The sequence below is a fragment of the Pygocentrus nattereri genome, chromosome 8 (assembly GCF_015220715.1).
Source record: "Pygocentrus nattereri isolate fPygNat1 chromosome 8, fPygNat1.pri, whole genome shotgun sequence".
NCBI lineage: Eukaryota > Metazoa > Chordata > Actinopteri > Characiformes > Serrasalmidae > Pygocentrus > Pygocentrus nattereri.
In genome coordinates, this window is record NC_051218.1 from 39,796,950 (window position 1) to 39,816,448 (window position 19,499).

Consider the following 19,499-nt stretch of genomic DNA (forward strand, 5'->3'; position numbering starts at 1 on the left):
ATCATAACTGACATCTCACTATAATGACATTATTATTATTATTATTATTATTATTATTATTATTGAGCATCTCAATTACGACTCCTAATTATGAGAAGCTTTCTCATTATTATGAGATGCAAGTTTTCCATAATTATGACTTAGCAAGTCATAATAATTAGATGCTATCTCATAAAAATGACGTTCTGTGTCATAATTATGGAAAACTTTGTCATTATTATGACTTACTAAATGGTATTCTATTTTTCATGGGATTTCATAGATTTTTGCAATTTTTTGTGTAAAAATAAACACATGGATTTATAATAAGTTGAACTCTGCCAGTGTAGTGTTTTTAGTGTTCATTTTTCAGTAAATATTCATTTGATTTCGTGCGCTAATACAACATTTCATGAAGGCAGCAGTCTCGATTTCCTCGGTCTCCTCAGATCACACCTGAATCAAAGTCAAGTTAGAGTTGTTGGTTAGTGTTGGTTTGTAGGGGGAGCCCATCAGAGCATCTCAGTACAGTCGGACACACAGGAATCCGGCTCCACTAATATCAGGTAACCACGGCATTTAACACATGCCTATTTTACATTTTAAAATAACAGCAAAGTGCAGGAATAGTAACGTTACGAATAAAGATTACAGAGTGCTGCGTTAATGCTCGCCTGCCTACAAGGAATGTGAACTGTGGGCACCGCAGCATTAGGAAGATAACCGTTAAGCTAAACCACATTAACGAACATACTCAGTTGGCACACGACGTGCTAGATAAACAAGAAAGTAAGTCGGTTGCTCCTACGTACCACACGGCTAACCTATTTTTAGCTTGCGGGAAGGAGCATAAACAAGAGGATTTTAATCGCCCGTCCCTCTGTCTCTCTCTCTCGTAGTGGCTAGCTGAGCTAAACCGAGAGAACCAGCAGGGCGGCCTAGCTGAGATAACTCTAGCTAGCGTTAGCATCCAGCTCTCCGATTAGGACAGCTCTGTAAGTCATTTTCTAAAGCTTATTGCAGCATTTATGTCTCTTTGTTCATTTCCAGAAAAAGTTTATGGCAGTCAAAGTCTACCTACCAAGCAGAAACTAGAAATTTGAGTCAACTTTGAGTTGCTTAGCCTAGCCAACGTTAAGTTAGCCGAACTGTTTGTGGGCCGTTTCTGTTTCTGTTTTGACGTGTGCCGTCAAACTTTTCCGAGTCTTTCTCTGTCAACATCGATATTTGACAAGGTCTAAACCAGTCATTTTGGCTTTTGTAGTATGAAGTATGAAGGAGCTCCATCACGTGAAATTACTTTATTCGAGGTTCTCTTTGCGACTGGGTCAATAGCTTGTGTTAGTTAACTAACTAGCCAACAGTCATTAAGCAGCCTGAAGTTGGCTGATTATTCGCCAGCTAACAGCTACTTGTTCCAATTTTTCTGTTCCACCTTAAATGGTGTAGCAGTTACATTCTGGGCACCATTTAAGGTGGAACGGAAAAATTCGAACAAGAAGTTGGCGAATAGGAAGCCAACTTCAGCCGCGTAATCATTAACGACCAGAGCAAATTTAATGGTAAGATGCTTAATCTGAGTAGCTCCTGTAAGACTGCGTTTGTGTACGTTTTACATTCACTCTATGTATCTCAGGATCTGATAGGCTTTTGTAAAGCTTTGAACTACATAGGTTAAGTTAGCTAGCTGGATTTGCCCTTGCACCACTCTTTATAGATGGTCAGTTAACCAGGCAAGACGAAGAGAAGAGAGATTTTATGCCCATCACAGTTTCTCATAGAGTTAACCTACATATCATTAAGGTTTGTTGTCATAATTACAGCTGATTGTGGTGTGAGTCAGGCGAAATGTTATCGAAATTGGCGATAATACCAGAAGCAGTTGGTATCGAAGTGTATTATAGTTTCACTTTGATTCAGATCTCAGGTATTGATGAATGACCGAGTGTGTACAGATGGGTGATATGGCAAAAATGTAATATCAGAATAGTGTAAGGTTTCACGATGCACAGTTTGTTAAATGGTTTTCTATATTTTTTTCTAACAACTAATAAATTACAACAGACAAAGTAGGGCTACATTTAAAATAGTCTGTCAAAAACTAATGAAATACATTCAGCATTTATACTGGGCTGCACTAAATGCAGTTGAACAGGACTAATAATGCTTTCTTTGTAATCAGACATGCAGTTGGGATAGACTGACAACATTCATGATATGATCACAAAAGCACAATTTATCACAATAATAATTCATAGTATTGTGTTGCCCAGCCTTTTTCTGTACTAGATGTATAACATTATGTGAGATATTTTGTGTGCATTTCATACTAAAGGGCTTCTCTTTTTTTGTGATCACAGTGCCAACACATTATACGAACAAAAGAACAAATTAAACTGAACTATGAGGTTAGCAGTGGCATCCAAAGAGATAAGAGCACGGAGAAAGCGTAAGATAGGCACACCCTTTTCCTGGTGACTCAGATGTGACACCAGGAAGAATGAGAATGATCAAGTTTCAACATGTTTTGTACACACACTGCACAGCAGAGCAGTGTGCTCCCACACTCTCATATTAGATATGGAATGTTTCTATTGGAGTAAGACACAAAGTTATTGTGGATTGTACATTTGCAGTTGAAGTCAGTGAGGTGTGAGTTTAAGATCAAACTCTTTTACATCAAATCAGTTGATGACACCTTGAAGTCTTCCACAGCTAGGTAAAGTATGGACCCTCTCAGTACAACTGTATTAATGCTTTTCAGTTTTAGGTATATATTTTGTAGATCATGAGTGTCATATGTAGGAGTGGGCAATATGACAGTATTTACTATTGTGAAAAAGTATGACGTTACTTTTCTGAGCATATCATGCATGTCATGAGTACCTAAACAACACTGACCAACTGCATGCTTCATCACAAAAAGAGAATAATTAGGCCTGTTTAAGTGGGTTTAGTGCAGTGCTGTATTTGAAACATTAAATATTGTACTCATAGTTCTTGAAAATGTATTATTGGCACACTTGTATGTTCTAGCTTATCAAACCTCAGAAGAACCAAATACCTTTCTATATCCCATAGATGTGAGTACAGTTTTCATAAGCTGCAATTTTAACTATAGCCAGTGTTGTCGAAAATGTTGTTTGAACAAATTTTAAGTGGAAAAATTTAACCTAATAACACTGAATTTGCAAGTTACTTGTATATTAATTAGAGCAATTAGAAACAATCAAACACCAGTATGTAGTGAACATGACAGCACAACTGACTGGTAGTGTGACACTCTACATTCCGCTTTCAAGCTTAATTTTTTTTCGTTTATTCATCATTTGTAAACTCCACTTACCCTTTGCAATGTTTTAAATTTTTTTGATAAATGTACTTGAAAAATTGCATTTGGGTGGGATTCTAACATTGACCACCATTATAAGTTAAGAGGTTTTTCTTTTATGCTATCAATTTACCATTTTGTAAAAACAGAATTCTTTGTTGTTCTGCCAGCAATGATATTCTAGTCTTTATGCCCCCAAAAAATAGTTCTGGATCTCAGTTTATAGAAAATTCTTGTAATTATAAAAATGTCTTGAAGTATCATTACATTATGTTTTTGCCCAGGCCTAATTATATGCATGATATTATTGTTTTTGTGCACTTTACTCATACTACTTATGGTACTACAGTGTAAAAGTGGGAAAAAATGTCCTTTGTGAAAGGGTGCTTTCCATCTGGTTAATACAGTGTAAGAATCCATTTGGTTTGATTTTAAGACAGCAAAACAAAACCATCCAAGCAAAGCAAGCTATGTCATGCGTCTTTCTTAGCATAGACTACCACCCCTCAGAAAGCATGGGTCTCATCAGATTGTGTGATGTATTTGGGTAATACTGTGATATTGAATGTTGCATCACTCAGCACTGCTATCTTCTGATGCGCAGTTTTCTCTTCTTCCTCAAGATGCAACTTCCAGCCTGCTAGTGGGATATAAGAAGAAAGCACAACAATTCCAGATACACTGCATTGTTCTTCAAACAAAGAGAGGTGTGATGGATTATAATGCAGGGCTAAAATGCTTCTGGACGCTGATGTGTCACCTGGGCGCCACAACATGCACACTTGCCACAGCAGGTGCATATACAGGCGAGGGAGCTTTGTGTGTGCCTGTGGGCCTCTGAAGGACACCTCTAAACATACCTGTATGAATACTGTTATAAAGTATTCACGACATTGTGACCAGAGAGTGAATTTATTTTTTGCCTGGGACGTGTTTTTGCTCTAAGTGCTGACTGCTCAGATCACTATTGGACTGAAATATGAGCTTTTATTTGGGCCAGAAGACTGCAAGAGCACCATTTTGTTCTTCATTTTCATAATTAAGGTCTTTTATTAGACGAACTGTCCCACTGGGTATTGGGACTCTGGACACTGTGGCAGCGTTTTATTTCTTAGATTTTTTTTTCCAGTTTTACTTTCTGTTGGGCTCATTGTTTCCGGGTAGCCTTCCATTGTCCCCTCACTTGTTTTCTGTTTAGACTCCCTCATGTTGAATCATGCATTGATGTTCACTCATCACTCGAATGCATTGAAACACATGCCTTGTGACTAAGAAAAAGTATAACTGTAATAAGTCAGTTAACTGGGCTTTCTGCATCAGTGACTGGGCTTTTGCTGCTGTTTATCTTTCTTTTTTTTAATGAAACATGGGGCTTCTTAGAGATTTGCACTGAAAGAGCTTTGCTATCACTTGATTTTTCCTTTCTCTACCAAAATCTTGTCACATCCAAGCCATATAAATTTATTTTTGATGGAACTATAAATATTTTTTATATCACAGTTTAGTCATATCATATATTGTATATGTATTTTTTTAAATATAAGGGCATAGCACAGACATACAAATCAAAGGCACCTGCACTGTGTTGGGTCGCATTCTGTTTTTTTGCAAAATTTAGAAACTCACTAGATTTCTAAGCTTGTCATATTTCAACGTCGTTTGCTTCCATTTCCTTTTTTTTTCACACCATTAATTGACAAAGCTGCTTTCAAACGGTTACTTTTATCATGACAAAATATTCCTCCTGTAGCTGGGCAGACGGACAGAGGTCCCTGCCTCTTTGACCCTGTTTTAACATTCGGACCTCTCCCCAATGCCTGCGGGTCTCAGTGTGGGCGGGGCTCTGGGAGACCCCTCCCCTTCCCACCCATTCCGCCCCAGCCGCTATGTGCCTGTCTCTGCGGCAACAGCCTTCCTGGTTGGGGCCACGACACTCTTCCTATGCTTCACGTAAGTCACAGACATTTGCGTTCATGCAATGCATTTATCTCTTTAATCTGCTAGTGAAGCATGACATGCCTGTCTTTCTGTCTGTAGTTGTCCTTGGCTAGCTGAGCGTTTTTCCTCTTCTATTCCGCTCTACAACACTGTGGTCTTCCTCTTCACGCTGGCCAACTTTTGCATGGCCACGTTTATGGACCCAGGCATCTTCCCCAGAGGTACACACTTATGTGTCTGTCTGTTAAATTATTTAGATGAGGGCTGTGCAACTTTGGTCATGAAGACCCTCTTAACTACACAGTGTTGTGATGGTGCAAGTGAACCTGAGCTCCATAAAGTTTTTATTAATTAACTGATGAAATGAGCCAGATGTGTTGGAAAATCACTTAACTGTACAGTACTGCGAATACCAGTGATCACAGAACGAAAGTTAAATTATGAATTTTAGGTACAGTTCTATGCAGACGTTTGGGTGCTCATAGTGAAATGACAGAGAACACTGCACATTTAAATGCACAAGTACTGTTTATTTGCTGAATCTAACATATTACAAAAAAAACAACACAATATTTGTACAATATTTTGAGCTCATCAAATAACTTTTGGACAGAATTTGCAGACAAACGCCATATTATCTGTCAACTTATTTTCACTTAGAAAATCAACAAGGCATGTAAACTGACTGGGGTGTTTATATTTTTGCATATAACTGTGCATCACTAGTATCATCAGTATGCCTAGAACACTGAACAGCTGCAAGTGTCGTAAAAAGAGACCAGATTTGTCAAGCGTTACACCATTTTATTTTCTTAGTTATTGCTACTATTTTGTCAATTTGCCAAAGACTGCCATTATAAATTGTATTTGAACAGTTTGAAATTGGTTGATTAATTAGGTTGTAAACGTTCATTAATAAGCAGTTATAACACATAAATTAAAAGGACAACAGTGATGTGTTTTATCTGATGAATCTGAATATCACATGAAGCTGACAAGTTTAATGTTGACTGATGGAGAGTACAACATAAGACCAGTAACCAGCAAGGTCTAAGCTTTTACAGTATAGATGAATGTGGGCTCCCTTTTTCGCTGTTTCTCTTTTTATTTATATGTTAAAACTAAAGTTATGATTAAGGTGTTAAATAAGTGTCATTACAACTAAACCATTTATAAATCATTTATAAGGGCGTCATATTGTAAGTTTTCTCCTGTTCCTTCTTGCATAGTTTACTTTGATAACTGAATTAAAATGAATTAAAAATATGCCTTCAAGTTCCATAACATAATATTTCCCACTATTAAAGTTGCAGTAGATTAACAGCATAAACTCTTTGCTTATAACTCGATTATTAATCATAAGACATATTATGCAATTATAACTCGATTGTTAATCATAAGACATATTATGCAATTATAATTTGATTGTTAATCACAAGACATATTATGCAATAACTACTTTAAATTAATCAAATGCTGTTAGAATAATACTATACAGTCTGTAGTTTAAGTATTTAATAAATGATTGCAATTACACTCACCAGCCACTTTATTAGGTATACCTGTTCACAAAACACAAAAAGCTAATCAGCCAATCACATGGCCACAACTCAGTGTATTTAGGCATGTAGAGGTGGTCAAGACAACTTGCTGAAGTGCAGACTGAGCATCAGAACGGGGAAGAAAGGTGATTTAAGTGACTTTGAATGTGGCATGGTTGTTGGTGCCAGACTGGCTGGTCTGAGTATTTCAGAATCTGCTGATCTACTGGGATTTTCACACACAACCATCTCTAGGGTTTACAGAGAAAGGTCGGAAAAAGAGAAAATATCCAGTGAGCGGCAGTTGTGTGGACACAAATGCCTTGTTCATGTGAGAGGTCAGAGGAGAATGGGCAGACTGGTTCGAGAAAGGCAACTGTAACTCAAATAACCAACCAAAATCTCTGAGGAATGTTTCCAACACCTTGTTGAAAGTATGACACAAAGAATTAAGGCAGTTCTGAAGGCAAAAGGGGGCCCAACGTTTTACTAGCAAGGTGTACCTAATAAAGTGGCCGGTGAGTGTATGTTTGTGTTTGCTTTTTGCAGCTGAGGAAGATGAAGACAAGGAGGATGATTTCCGGGCTCCGCTGTACAAGACAGTGGAGGTGAGGGGAATTCAGGTGCGCATGAAGTGGTGTTCCACTTGCCGCTTCTACAGACCACCCCGATGCTCACACTGCTCTGTGTGTGACAACTGTGTAGAGGTATGCATCCACACATCAATTCAAGTCTTAACTGCTCATGTTTATTTATTTATAAATTCATATTACTTTAGCCTGTATTTATATTTCTGCATTGATGTGGCTGCTGGTAGGAGTTTGACCATCACTGTCCGTGGGTGAATAACTGCATTGGGCGACGAAACTACCGTTATTTCTTCCTGTTTCTACTCTCTCTCACTACTCACATTATGGGAGTGTTTGGATTCAGCCTACTTTACATCCTCAACCACACTAAACAGCTGGATGAAGTTCACTCTGGAGTCACGTATCCTTTTAACTTGTGTCAGAGAAAAGGTCTTTAAGAACTCACATCTGTAGCGTCTTGTAAGAGGTGTTAACCATAATGCTGAAATACAAGAACTACTTATTTGTATTCATAATAAGCATTAAAGGGGAATTCCACCAATTGTACACATAATTCAGTCACTAAGATGTAAACAAATTCATTCATAGTGTTTTGACGTGAAATTCTCCATTCTAGAGAAACTTAGATTTACTTCCTTTTTTTAACCTAATCAGAATACAACACTAGCAATTTAATTTTAACATCAGAAAGGGTTTCTGCCCACATTAGCCAGGCTGTTATTGGCTAGCTAAATTAACCCCTTAAAAAACCCCTAGGATTATTACATACAAAGGCTTATTATTCAGTAACTACAGGGACTTCAGTGCTGACTGGCTGAGCTATTCTTGGGTCACAAAAATGTGTAATAAAACTGTGGGCTGATAGGCTCCAGCCATTTAAGGGGTTAACCTACATTTAAATTGGACCAAAGAGAGGAATACCACCAGTACAAGTAAAGTATTTTGGGGTCTTCCAATTTAGTACAAAGCCAGCAATACTACCAGTACTCAATGGCAGATATTTTGCTTGCAAATTTTATTTGAAACTTTGAAATGTTGTGCCTTTCCCTACTAACTTTGAACGTTCTGCTGCCCACACCTTCATGCATCTGTCTATTTAGAGTGTAAATAACCACATATAAAACAAACTATATACATGTCGTGTTTACAGTGTAGACATTTACAGTTTATACTGCAATCTAGCAGCACTTTTTGCTTTATTGATTAAATCCTTTAGTTTAGACTTGATGTAGGAAACATTAATATAATTATTATACTATCCTTAACACTATCCTCAGTATGGCAGTGATGTGTATAGCTGGCCTGTTCTTTGTCCCCGTAGCAGGACTTACTGGGTTCCACATTGTACTGGTGGCCAGAGGAAGAACTACCAATGAACAGGTTTGTGTATATGTGTCTTTGTAGGTAAAAATGAAGGCAAGCGATTGTACTGTACTACTGCCAAAGAAATAAGTATGCCAACAGTGAAACTGAAGGAGTTTTAGAGTTCTTTTGTTGTCCAGACATGTACAGTTGTGTGCAAAATTTTAATGACCAGTTACAGGTTTTGTTGATTTTATAAATGAAAATAAGTTAATACATCCTCTACAGGGAACTACGGAGATGATATTTGAATGCATTTAGCTGTGAAAATGGCTAAAAACTTTTTTTCTTCTCTATTTCTGAAGGTTACAGGAAAGTTCAGAGGTGGAGTCAACCCTTTCACACATGGATGTTGCAAAAACGTTTCTCATGTGCTCTGTAGCTCCCAAGCCCCAAGGTTTACGCTGCTACTTGTACAAGTGTAGTACAGTATACAAGTATAGTATACAAGTAAAGTTCTGACCTTGATGCTTTTGTGTGTAGGTATGTGGGCCGGTTGCGGGGAAGTAAGTCACTTCAGGTCCAACCTCCATTTCTGCGGCCTCAGCTGTCTGAAGCGCAACTTGCTGCTAAAGTTCTGGACAATGGCATCCAGCAGGTAGACACATGCTAATACAAACATACACAGATCTTTTTTTCAGTATCTTAATGCTGGCAGTTAGCAAACGACCTTGCAAAGCAGAGCTTTAATAATATTTATTTACAAAACTGTTAGGCTAAGCTCAGGCTGGGGATTGGTGTAAATGTCTTTGGCCTGAGGTCAACATATTTTGAATTGCATCTTTTTTTGAGCCTGAACTGGCCTGCTAATCTTCACATCCTCCATGCTGATTCCTGTATTGTTATGTATTTCATTATTACTTAAACCTCTTCTGTATTGCATGCAATTCTTTTGGCTTTGAAAATTAAATGTTTGCAGTATTGTAAAAGTAAATGAGTTCAAGTGAGTGTATAAAAAGTTACAGTTAATAACATAAACTACTGAAGTGATGAATGTATTTACTGGCAACTAAAAGCCCACACTTTTATTGCTAACTACATATAGTTTCTTGTACATTAGTTTTGTAGTAGTCACAGTATAATACAAAGGTGTTATTGAATAATACATCTTAAAACTGTCAAGATGTTAATATTAAAGGAGACATTCACGGATTTTTCAAAATTTCTGTAGCGCTCAAGTCAGTCAGAGTGGTTTGATGTGAAATGTAATGCAAATTACCAACTAAGATTTCTTTACAGTGCTGGTGATGGGAACCATGGTGTCTACAGGACAATATAGCCATTTTATTTAATAACTTAAATGACTAGGGAACCCACATGCATCAGTTTTTGTATGTAATGTTTAATGTTTTAGGCCAAAAACCGTCTCTCAATACATCTCAAGCATCAGGCAACAAATGTATAACCATTGTGTAATGTAGTTTGTGTGAGGTAGATTTTAGAGTTATTTGACAGACATTTGGTTCCAGTCACCCGCTGTGAAAAAGTCTCTAGAACAAAGCATTTTGAATCAAATGACTTTCTTCACAATTTATACAGCTGTTTTGAAAATTGTTGGAATTCCCCAGTAAGTTAAGAAACACACATTTTCCTCTGAAATATGTATCTAAATCTGAGCTTTACTAGAGTTTGGACTTCCATATGCATGCTGTTTTGTGTGTGTTTCAGTCTAAGAGCAGTCTAGAGGCCATGGAAAGTCAGTCTACAGATGCTGATCCTCCTCCACCTCCTAAACCGGAGCACAGATACCAAGGGCTGCCTCACACACACAATGAAGGTGACCATTCACTCACCCACATCAACACACGTACACAAATCTTCAACTACAAAGAGAACTCCTCTTGTTACAGCGTGCATTAATTTGCATTTGCTGTGCAGTATTACCCGAAACATTTTCAATAGTAACATTTATAGACACTACTGACCTGGAATTATGATCTCATACTTCCATGTCAGGTGACCATGACTGCAATACTGTGTATTCAGTGATTTAAATCTCTTTTAATGTTTATACAGTTTATTTCCTGTTGTCATTTCCTCTCCCCCAAACACAGAAGAGCAGTGGCTCACTGTCATTATTTGGGCAGCCCACAGATGCAGTATTTATTTTTTATAGTCCAATCAGAACTGAGATAAGTTACTGAAAGGAGATCCATGTTTTGTCAGCAGGAAGTTGGTTACATTTTCATATTTGGCATTTCTTCTTTAGTAGTTTTCAATGGATGAGAAAGGTTAACATGTAAAGGATTATTGTTAGCAACCATTTAGCTTCCATTTAGCTTCCGTTTAGTTTGCATATGAAATTGATGTACACCACATTTGTCAGCAGGAAGTTGGTTACATTTTCATATTTGGCATTTCTTCTTTAGTAGTTTTCAATGGATGAGAAAGGTTAACATGTGAAGGATTATTGTTAGCAACCATTTAGCTTCCATTTAGCTTCCGTTTAGTTTGCAAATGAAATTGATGTACACCACATTTTTTTCTATGGACTGTAACAGCGATGAGAGCTAATCAACCATCTACAAATTACATCGCAAGTGGCGATTATTGGCGACCAGGCATTACATGCCTTGTGGAACTTTTATAACGGGCAGAGTTTTTAGAATAGCCTTGAGTTAGATGTGACTGCTCAAATGTACACAATGACATTTTCACACACACATATATATATATATATATATATATATATATATATATATAGTAGTATTTAGTAATATATATGTAGGAAGCAACATATTTTTAACAAGTAAATCAAAATACCTAGAAAACAAGCATGACCTGTATTTACATAGTTGTTTTAGTCTCTGTTTTAGTCTCAGGAGAAGTTTTTACTTAAAAGTACCTAAACATTCTCTTAGGAGCGATCCATGCCTGGCGCTACTACAGGAGATTAGTTTCAGAGCTTGTCACCTTTCTTCTTTTCTTATGAGTTTTCATGTCTGTAGTTACAAACGTGGACTTTCCCTCATGATGGTTTTAATATCCCCCAATCAGAGAGCAGCTTGCTGACTGAAGCACCACCCACACCTTCATTATATAAATACCGGCCAGCCTATAGCAGTCCGGGAAAAAACCATACAGCCTTAACACATTCCAGCAAGGTAAGAAAGTATCCTGATGTAAACACAGTGTGCCAGATTGTTCCAGATGGTCAGTAGTTCTTGTATTGCATTTAGTGTTATTTGTATGTGTGCACTTTCTGGATTTATACCTTTGTTAGTTATGTTTATATTTTTTGTTTAATTTCTTGATGAATCAGTGGCAAACAGCCAACGAGTAAGTTTTAGCTTTGTGTGTGTGAGTGGTTGTGGTTGTTCTTCATGTCTTCTTTGTAAGTTTTGCTATGTGGTGTATTTGCCTCATGCTATGCTCATTCCTATCAACATGTTCCTCATGGTCTGCAATGTCGTATAGAGGCCAGCTCCTGTATTCCTTACCTGCCCCTTTGATTAACATGATGTGAAACAAACCATTTTGTTCAGTCATTTGGACATAAGAGCTCACTGAAGATTAGTTTGGTGAAAAAAATTTTTAATTTAGCCAATTTTCCCCTTATCCCAGATGTAGTGAGTCAGTCAAGACAAGTTTGTCTGAAGTTTGTTTTTTTAGTTTTGCACTGGAGCTATGAAACTAATGTAGCTCAAAAGTGATATATGGTGCCTGTTAGCATTGTGGATTTCATCACACAATTGTCTCAGACCACTTGTGTCAAGTTCTCATGTAATCTCAAATATACCGCCTGCTCAGAACGCTGGGCAGCTTTTATAGAGCATGGCATACTGTTATCTATATGAATAATCAGAAGTACATTGCATAGCTTTAAATGCAATGTAGTGGCAGCCATTGTGAATTTTTGTATGTATACTTGTCCATTTTGATAGATAACAGTATGTCTTGCAGTGTCAAATAGTACATTTGGGGAAAGGGAAATATTGTGTAATTCATTCATTTGATGGCTCAAGAGTTGGTTTTCACATCATCTTAAATCCTCCTGGTGTAGCTGCTATTTGGAACGTTTGGTATACTCTCTCTCTCTCTCTCTCTCTCTCTCTCTCTCTCTCTCACACTCTGTCTCTCTCAGATGACTCGGGGGGACAGTATGACGGAGTCCCCCTCGATCCCACTCTCTACTGGCCATCCCAGCTACCGCTCTGACCCCAGTCTGTCAGGCCGGGGCGGCGCAGGGTGGCGATCGGGAGGGGGAGGGGAGGGGGGCAGAGCAGGCTCGGGAGGGCTGGGCGGAGCCTCCGTTCTGGGTGGGCGGTCTTACCCCTCCTTCACCGACACTCTCCTGCAGTCAGCAGCGGCCTCTTGCTCATCCAGCATCCGCTCGGCACACACGGCCCACAATGCATTGGGGCCGCTGCTCTCGGAGGGCACAACCTCAACCAGTTACAAGAGCTTGGCCAATCAGACGCGGAATGGCAGCCTGTCCTACGACAGTCTGCTGACACCCTCAGAGAGTCCGGAGTTTGAATCGGCTGCTCATGAGCTGTCTCCACCCAGACCACAAGCCCCGTCCTCACTTGGCACCGCCCCCTTAATGGGTTACTCCTCCCCTTTCCTGTCCGCTCAGCAGAGGGAGGGCTCTCTCCAGGCCTGCCCTGCCCCTCTAAGACCCTCCTCCAACAGAGCTTTCCTGCGCCCCACAAGCCCGCCCCCTTCCCGAGCTCCTCCTCCTCTGTCTCCTCGTGCTCGCTCACTGGGCTCCCCTCCTCCTGGCCCCGCCCCCGGCAACACTCCTCTGGGCAAATCATTGTCCTACACAGGCGGAGCCGCCTTGCAGCAGCGGCCAACTAACACTGGGGGTGGGACTTCCATGCCAAAGTGAGTAACGCCTGCAGACCTCTGCCGTCTTTCCGCTAGGGATGGGCATTTTAATAAATTTAGCTAATATCCGTTTTTAAAATAACTAATATTCATTTATTTAAGAAAATTGTTTTTCACTGCAATTAAATTAAAAAAGGAAAACACAGAAGGATTTACGTTCACATGCTGTTAGCATACAAGCTCGTCTGTATTTTATTGCTTGGATCATTCAGTGATTTGTCTTTGTTTTGTGGGTTTTTTTTTTAGGAGTTTTTGAATTAGTAGACTACCAGTCGACCTACAGAAAAATATAACCGTCTTTGTTCGATTTCTTAGATCCTGCCATTTTGCGCAGTATAAGACGCATTACCAGCTGCTTCTGTTCTGATATCGTCTGCAGCTGCATCACTAGCTCAGTCAAAAACGGATTTAAAAACATTTATGAAAATAAGCGATGATTTAATTTCCAAACTGCACATACCTTATTCAGTTAAACTGCAAAAATCTAATTTACACAGTTTTCCGTTTACCCCAGATGCTATTGATCAGCAAAGACATGGTTATTTTACAACTGGAGCTGCAATGTTTATTTAGCTAACGATCACTAGAACTCAGTAGTCACCTAAATAGCCCAAATCTTTTCCGTAAAAATATCCAGACTTGTCTCAACCCACTCAGATCACATCCAGGTCTTAACTATAGTTGCACAGGCTTGTATATGTGGTTTAGAAAAATTAACAAAACTTTGCTGTGTAGCTAAACACTGCGTGCCACCACTGTAGACAACAATGTCTATATTCACAAACCATTTCAGGAATATGAGTGCTTCAGGAGTTGGTGCTGTCTGAAACAATAAACTTTTGTTCATTTTTATTGTTCACAGTAGGAGTGATGAACATCACAGTGATGTTCATTCAACATTTCACAGTCTACTGCACTAGGACCAAATATATAGGACTATTTATACTGTCTTTTTAAGGAAGCCTGTGGTTGGTCACTAATTTTTATGTTGTAGCAGTATCCTCAAAATGCATTTCAAAGCATGTTAGGTATCATGATGATAAAATGTATAACAACTATGATAAAATATTATCATATTGCCCACCTCTAGTTTAGTTTTTGTTAGCAACGTTAGCCTCACAGCTCCAGTTCTAAATCGCTGAAGGCAAATCTGGACTCAAAGCATGTCTTGGCTGATCAGCTGCACCTGGGATAAGTGGAAAATTATGTGAATTAGATTTTATGCCAAACTGTTCTTTTAAGTAAACATATACTGAAATGAGTTCAGTTGTCTGTACATTAAAAGAACCACGCCCATCCCTACTCCCCCCCACATTCTTTCCTGAATGATGGTAAAGTTTGACATCGCCTCTGAGGTTTGGTGTAGCATGTTTTGTTCCTCTCCTCATGTTCAGTAACGTGATATCTTTCTCAGTCTAACTACTAGTCATTTATATTCACCTCCTGCCACTTCCTTTGCCCATATCTCTCGTCCCTATGTCTGCCATCTTCATGTGCCCCATTATGTCTTTTTCCTCCTGTATTCTTATGTTCACTTGTATCCGCCTGCTTTTTCTTCCTCACCTCTCCTGCCTTGTGGCCGTTAAGGATGACTCTGTCTCTGTGCTAAGGTTTGTCTCTCTTTGTATGTCCAGTTCGTTGCGTCTCACTCAGTGTGTGCTGATATGTTTGGAGAGTGTCTGGAGTGTGCGTGATTGTGTGCAATGTTTTATCACGACTGCATGGCATCAGTATCTCACTCTCTTTGTAGCTCACCGTAGGGGTGGGTGATAAAGCGTTAAATTAATGAGACTATATTGGCATTGTCACAGTAAAATTATGCTAGTTGTCACTATAAAGATGATGATGTGAAGGAAGTATATATGACAATAATAAAGACCTATTTGGACAGGATTAGTTTTCCATGGAGAGGTGGGGTAATGCCAGTTTACTATAGGACATCTGTAATGTTTATACGCATCTTGGTATAAAAGTCTTTGTCATTAGAGCATAATGACCAACAGTCATAACCAACAGTCAACATCACAGCATAAAATCAAAACCTTTTCTGTAGTTTTCACATGTTCCGTGTTGCACATGTGAGGTAGGACAGTAACATTACATATTGACTTGATTTAGCCACAAGTAAACACTTCTTCAAGTGCCTTAATACTTAAGAAACTCCTTTTCCACTGAATACAATAGCATTTTTACTGACTATGTTGACTTGAACACAATTAATATAATCTGGGGTTATTTCCATGACTTCTTGTACACAGCGTAAAAGGCACCAGAATCTTTACTGACGTGGGAGCATGCAGACAGTAAAAATGACTAACATGGTACTTTCACAGGAGATTATAATGACTGAGAAACGGCAGACATAAATGACATTGCCTCATCTCCTCTTATAAAACTAATCCCACCCAAATAGAGCTTAAGACTCAGATATTTGTGTTTAGCGGGATGTTCTTTGAAATGTTTCTCTTTCAGCAGTTGTTCTCTGACAAGACCAGGCTAAGTCTGAAAGTTATAAGGAAAGACGTAATGACCGAACAAGAGAGTTTAACCCTTGGAAGTCGCAAAAGCATGTTGTTATTATATGTTATTTAATTCTGACTCTGAGCTCACTGAAACTAGCAGATATGTTTTGTTGAAAATGCAGCTTCAGAATTTTTCATCACTACTCATTTTATGTAAGTACAAAAGGACATGCGCTATATGTTCAAAAGACACTTCTGATTAGTGAATTTTGGTATTATAAAGTGCATCCATTGCTGATGCAGGCATTCAGTTGTGCACACACAGCATGTATAATCTCCATGGAAGAGCATCGCCAAATGAATGGGAAGCTCTGAAGCAGCTGCACATGCCCAAGAGTCAGCAAAAGGAGTATAAAGTCCCCAGTACTGGCCTGTGGAGCAGTTCAACTATGTTCTCTGGAGTGGTGTTGCTCCATCCAAAACTTTTGTGTTGAGTCGGAGTGAACTGATTATCCAACAATCACTAATGATCCTCACAGTAGTGTTCCAGCATCTAGTGTAAAACCTTCCTGTAAGAGTACAGGCTGTTACTGCAGCAATGGGGGAGATCAAACTCCCTATTAATATCTTTGATTTCTAAAGGAATGTTGGATGAGTAGGCGTCTACAAACCTGTAATTGTAATTCATTATGTAATTAAGCATGTAATTGCATTTACATAACTAAATAATTATAAGTGCCAAGTCCCAATTATAAGTCTGGTCTTGCAAAAGTTAAGCTACACTATTTGTCCAGAAGTTTGCAGACACTCGCTCATCCAGTGTTTATTCTGAAATCAAGGTTGTAAATAGGGAGTTCCCCTCCTTTGCTGCAGTAACAGCCTCTTCTCTTCTAAGAAGGCTATACACTACATTTTATTGCATTCAGCCACAACAGCATTAGTGAGGACAGTTACTGATGGATGTTCTGGATCAACAATACTACTTCACTTCAACTTGGTGGTATTAGATGACGCTTCATTATTCCAGAGAATGCAGTCCCATTGCTCCACAGCCCAGTACTGGGGGGCTTTATATGCCTCCAGCTGATGATTGGCATTGGTCATGGTGACCTCAGACTTTGCAGCATCCCATTCTATTGGTCAGTGCCTTTCTATGAAGATTATACAGGCTGTGTGTGAGTGACACCTGTGTCAGCGGTGGGGGCACATTAAAGTAGCTTCAAAACATCTGGACGTTTTTAACAAAGTGTATGATGCAATTTCTTGATAAACAAACTGTCTCCCCATAGGTCATGTCATATCTCTGTATCAATATTTGTTCAGCGTATCGCCCAGCCCTTGCTCACTGTGTGCTTTAAGGATTCTCATGCCATACAAACACATGTTGGGTGTTTGAATTTACTTATGTCTCTCTCTCTCCATTCTTCCTTCCAACCAATCAGCTCTACCAGTAGGCAAAGCCTGGCCAATCACAGCACCCATGCACACAAACCTGGGGGTGGGGTGAAGAAAGTGAGCGGTGTCGGTGGAACGACCTATGAGATTTCAGTATGAATGGTCAGCACCCGATTCCCAGGATTCACATCGCAGGGCTTAACAGCTCTGCCTTGAGGATGGATCGAGAGCAGTTCAACCAGATAAGCCAAAAAAAAAAGTACTAAAGCAAATTTCACAAAAGACTTGAACAGGTAGTTTCATCAGTCAACCAGACCCTGGTGGAAGAATGCTAAGAATCTGGACCAGTGAAGATCCCTACATGCTGTGGTTTCTTAACTTCCATATGGTACATGAATCTTCCCAAATTCTGTTACATATTTAAAGAATTACTTGTATTACCAGTTTTATACTGTGCAACTGTGAGATCTCTGAAGGCTGGTGCCATACAAGTCTGGAGTTGCTGACAATGTTGGACAAAATCATGTGCGGTTCCAGCTAGTCGGAGGCCAGTGATCGATTGCTCATTGACTCCTGTGGAAATTGCAGAAGTCTCAGAAATCAAACAATTAGGTGTTTGAAACACTGAGGCAAGAGTACTTGATCGCCCTACAGCCTCCACCTCTGGACATTCACTTTTATTTCTTATTTCTTTTTTTTCTTATTTCTTTATTTCCAAATATATTATTTTATACAGGTACAGATACATTATATTGTAATAATTATTGAATATGTTTGATAGGAAGCCAGCCAATAATAGTAGCAGGTAGGCACATGAGGTTTGAGCGTTTTAGGGGTGGAGCTATTTGATATAGTTGATGGCTGCATCAGCCAATCAACACCCAAGCTGGAATTATCAGCCAAAGAGATCTGGTCAAGGACCTTGTTTTGACAGACAGCACACTTGGCCTCTAGGAGTGAATGTAACATCTTCAGAGCACAAAACATCTGTACAGTGAAGATATTTTGTGCACAGTGAACGGCTGTATCTTTTGATTTGGTCTGGCAGTCCCAGGAAGGTTAAATTATTGGCCAAAGGGGGCATCTTGGCCCAATGTTAGCAGATAATGAATGTGCAGTACACCACTGAGATGGGGGATAGTGATAATGTATTCTTTTATTTTATGTTCATTGATTTTGTTGTTTATTTTTATGGGCAGCAGTTACTGTTAAGAGCTGGAGTACAAGCATTACTGCCCTTGAAGTTTGAAAGCTGTGCGTGAGTGAGAGAATGAAAGAAAAAACTTGTTTATTGGCAGGATCATTGATGTCTCAAAATCTTGTACAGGAGCACATTCCAACTTTTACCCTGTTGAGAGAGTCTGCTAAGGTGTGTGTGTTGTGGAAGGATAAGGGAAGTGGTTTTGAACGTTTAGCTTTGAGGTCTGAGGACCAGTGACTGGTCAAAGATATAGAGCTTATGCAGTGACCCACAAAAGTATTTTTATTGATACTCTATTGTCATTTCCACCATGGCCTTATGAAGCCTTTTTAACTGTAACTTAGGGTCTGAAGATGTCTACCTGCACATCCGCTGAGAGGAAAGACATGGAAAAATGGGATGGAGTGGAAGAGTGAAAGATGTATTGAGTTCTAGGAGTGAAGTGCAGGCTTTTTCTACCCTTCTGTATTCCTTTAATGCTGGTGACACTGGGTCACGTGAGCCAACACATTTCCAACAGAACAATAAATAATACTGCAACAGTGAAAGTATAAGTGTATTCTTATTTACAGTAATGAGTGTGAACTGAACCATGTAACTAAATCACTGTGGCCACTAATATCTGTCTCCTTTAAAAAGACTAACACATTCCATAGACATTATTTGGCTTAAAGACAGATGATCAGCAACAGTAACATAAGGCATCTCTGGCAAAAGCTGGACAGTGTCTGTGGTATCTGTTTTTGGTTGAAACAGTCAATAGTGCGGTCACCTGAATGCGTGTAGGACATCTTCATTCACCTGATCCTTCTTAAAGCAATAGTTCAGAGAAAAACTACTAAAGCATATTGCTATCTATAAAATAAG

General features: G+C 39.0%; 1 protein-coding gene across 4 annotated transcripts; it reads left to right on the plus strand.

Annotated features, from left to right (window-relative positions):
- Positions 1-459: 459 nt before the first annotated feature.
- Positions 460-19,176, plus strand: zdhhc5b (zinc finger DHHC-type palmitoyltransferase 5b). Of its 4 annotated transcripts, XM_017692080.2 has the most exons (13): positions 460-545; positions 3,934-5,260; positions 5,348-5,469; positions 7,339-7,496; positions 7,607-7,779; positions 8,657-8,759; positions 9,047-9,138; positions 9,225-9,339; positions 10,410-10,518; positions 11,739-11,845; positions 12,826-13,571; positions 15,162-15,184; positions 17,479-19,176. In XM_017692080.2, the coding sequence occupies exons 2-12, from the start codon at positions 5,124-5,126 to the stop codon at positions 15,181-15,183; spliced, it is 1,884 nt and encodes a 627-aa protein (XP_017547569.1). In that variant the 5' UTR covers positions 460-545; positions 3,934-5,123; the 3' UTR covers position 15,184; positions 17,479-19,176. The 4 variants fall into 4 exon arrangements, with proteins under 4 accessions (XP_017547569.1, XP_017547566.1, XP_017547567.1 ...); XM_017692077.2 differs by lacking the exon at positions 15,162-15,184; XM_017692078.2 differs by lacking the exons at positions 460-545; positions 15,162-15,184 and adding an exon at positions 873-974.
- The last annotated feature ends 323 nt before the right edge of the window (positions 19,177-19,499 follow it).

Bases quoted from the DNA above. Each gene is read 5' to 3' on its own strand.
- zdhhc5b (XM_017692077.2), top strand. From the start codon at position 5,124: ATGCCTGCGGGTCTCAGTGTGGGCGGGGCTCTGGGAGACCCCTCCCCT. The intron at 7,497-7,606 runs GTATGCATCCAC...GGCTGCTGGTAG, and splicing joins TGTGTGACAACTGTGTAGAG to GAGTTTGACCATCACTGTCC. The intron at 9,340-10,409 runs GTAGACACATGC...TGTGTGTTTCAG, and splicing joins TGGACAATGGCATCCAGCAG to TCTAAGAGCAGTCTAGAGGC.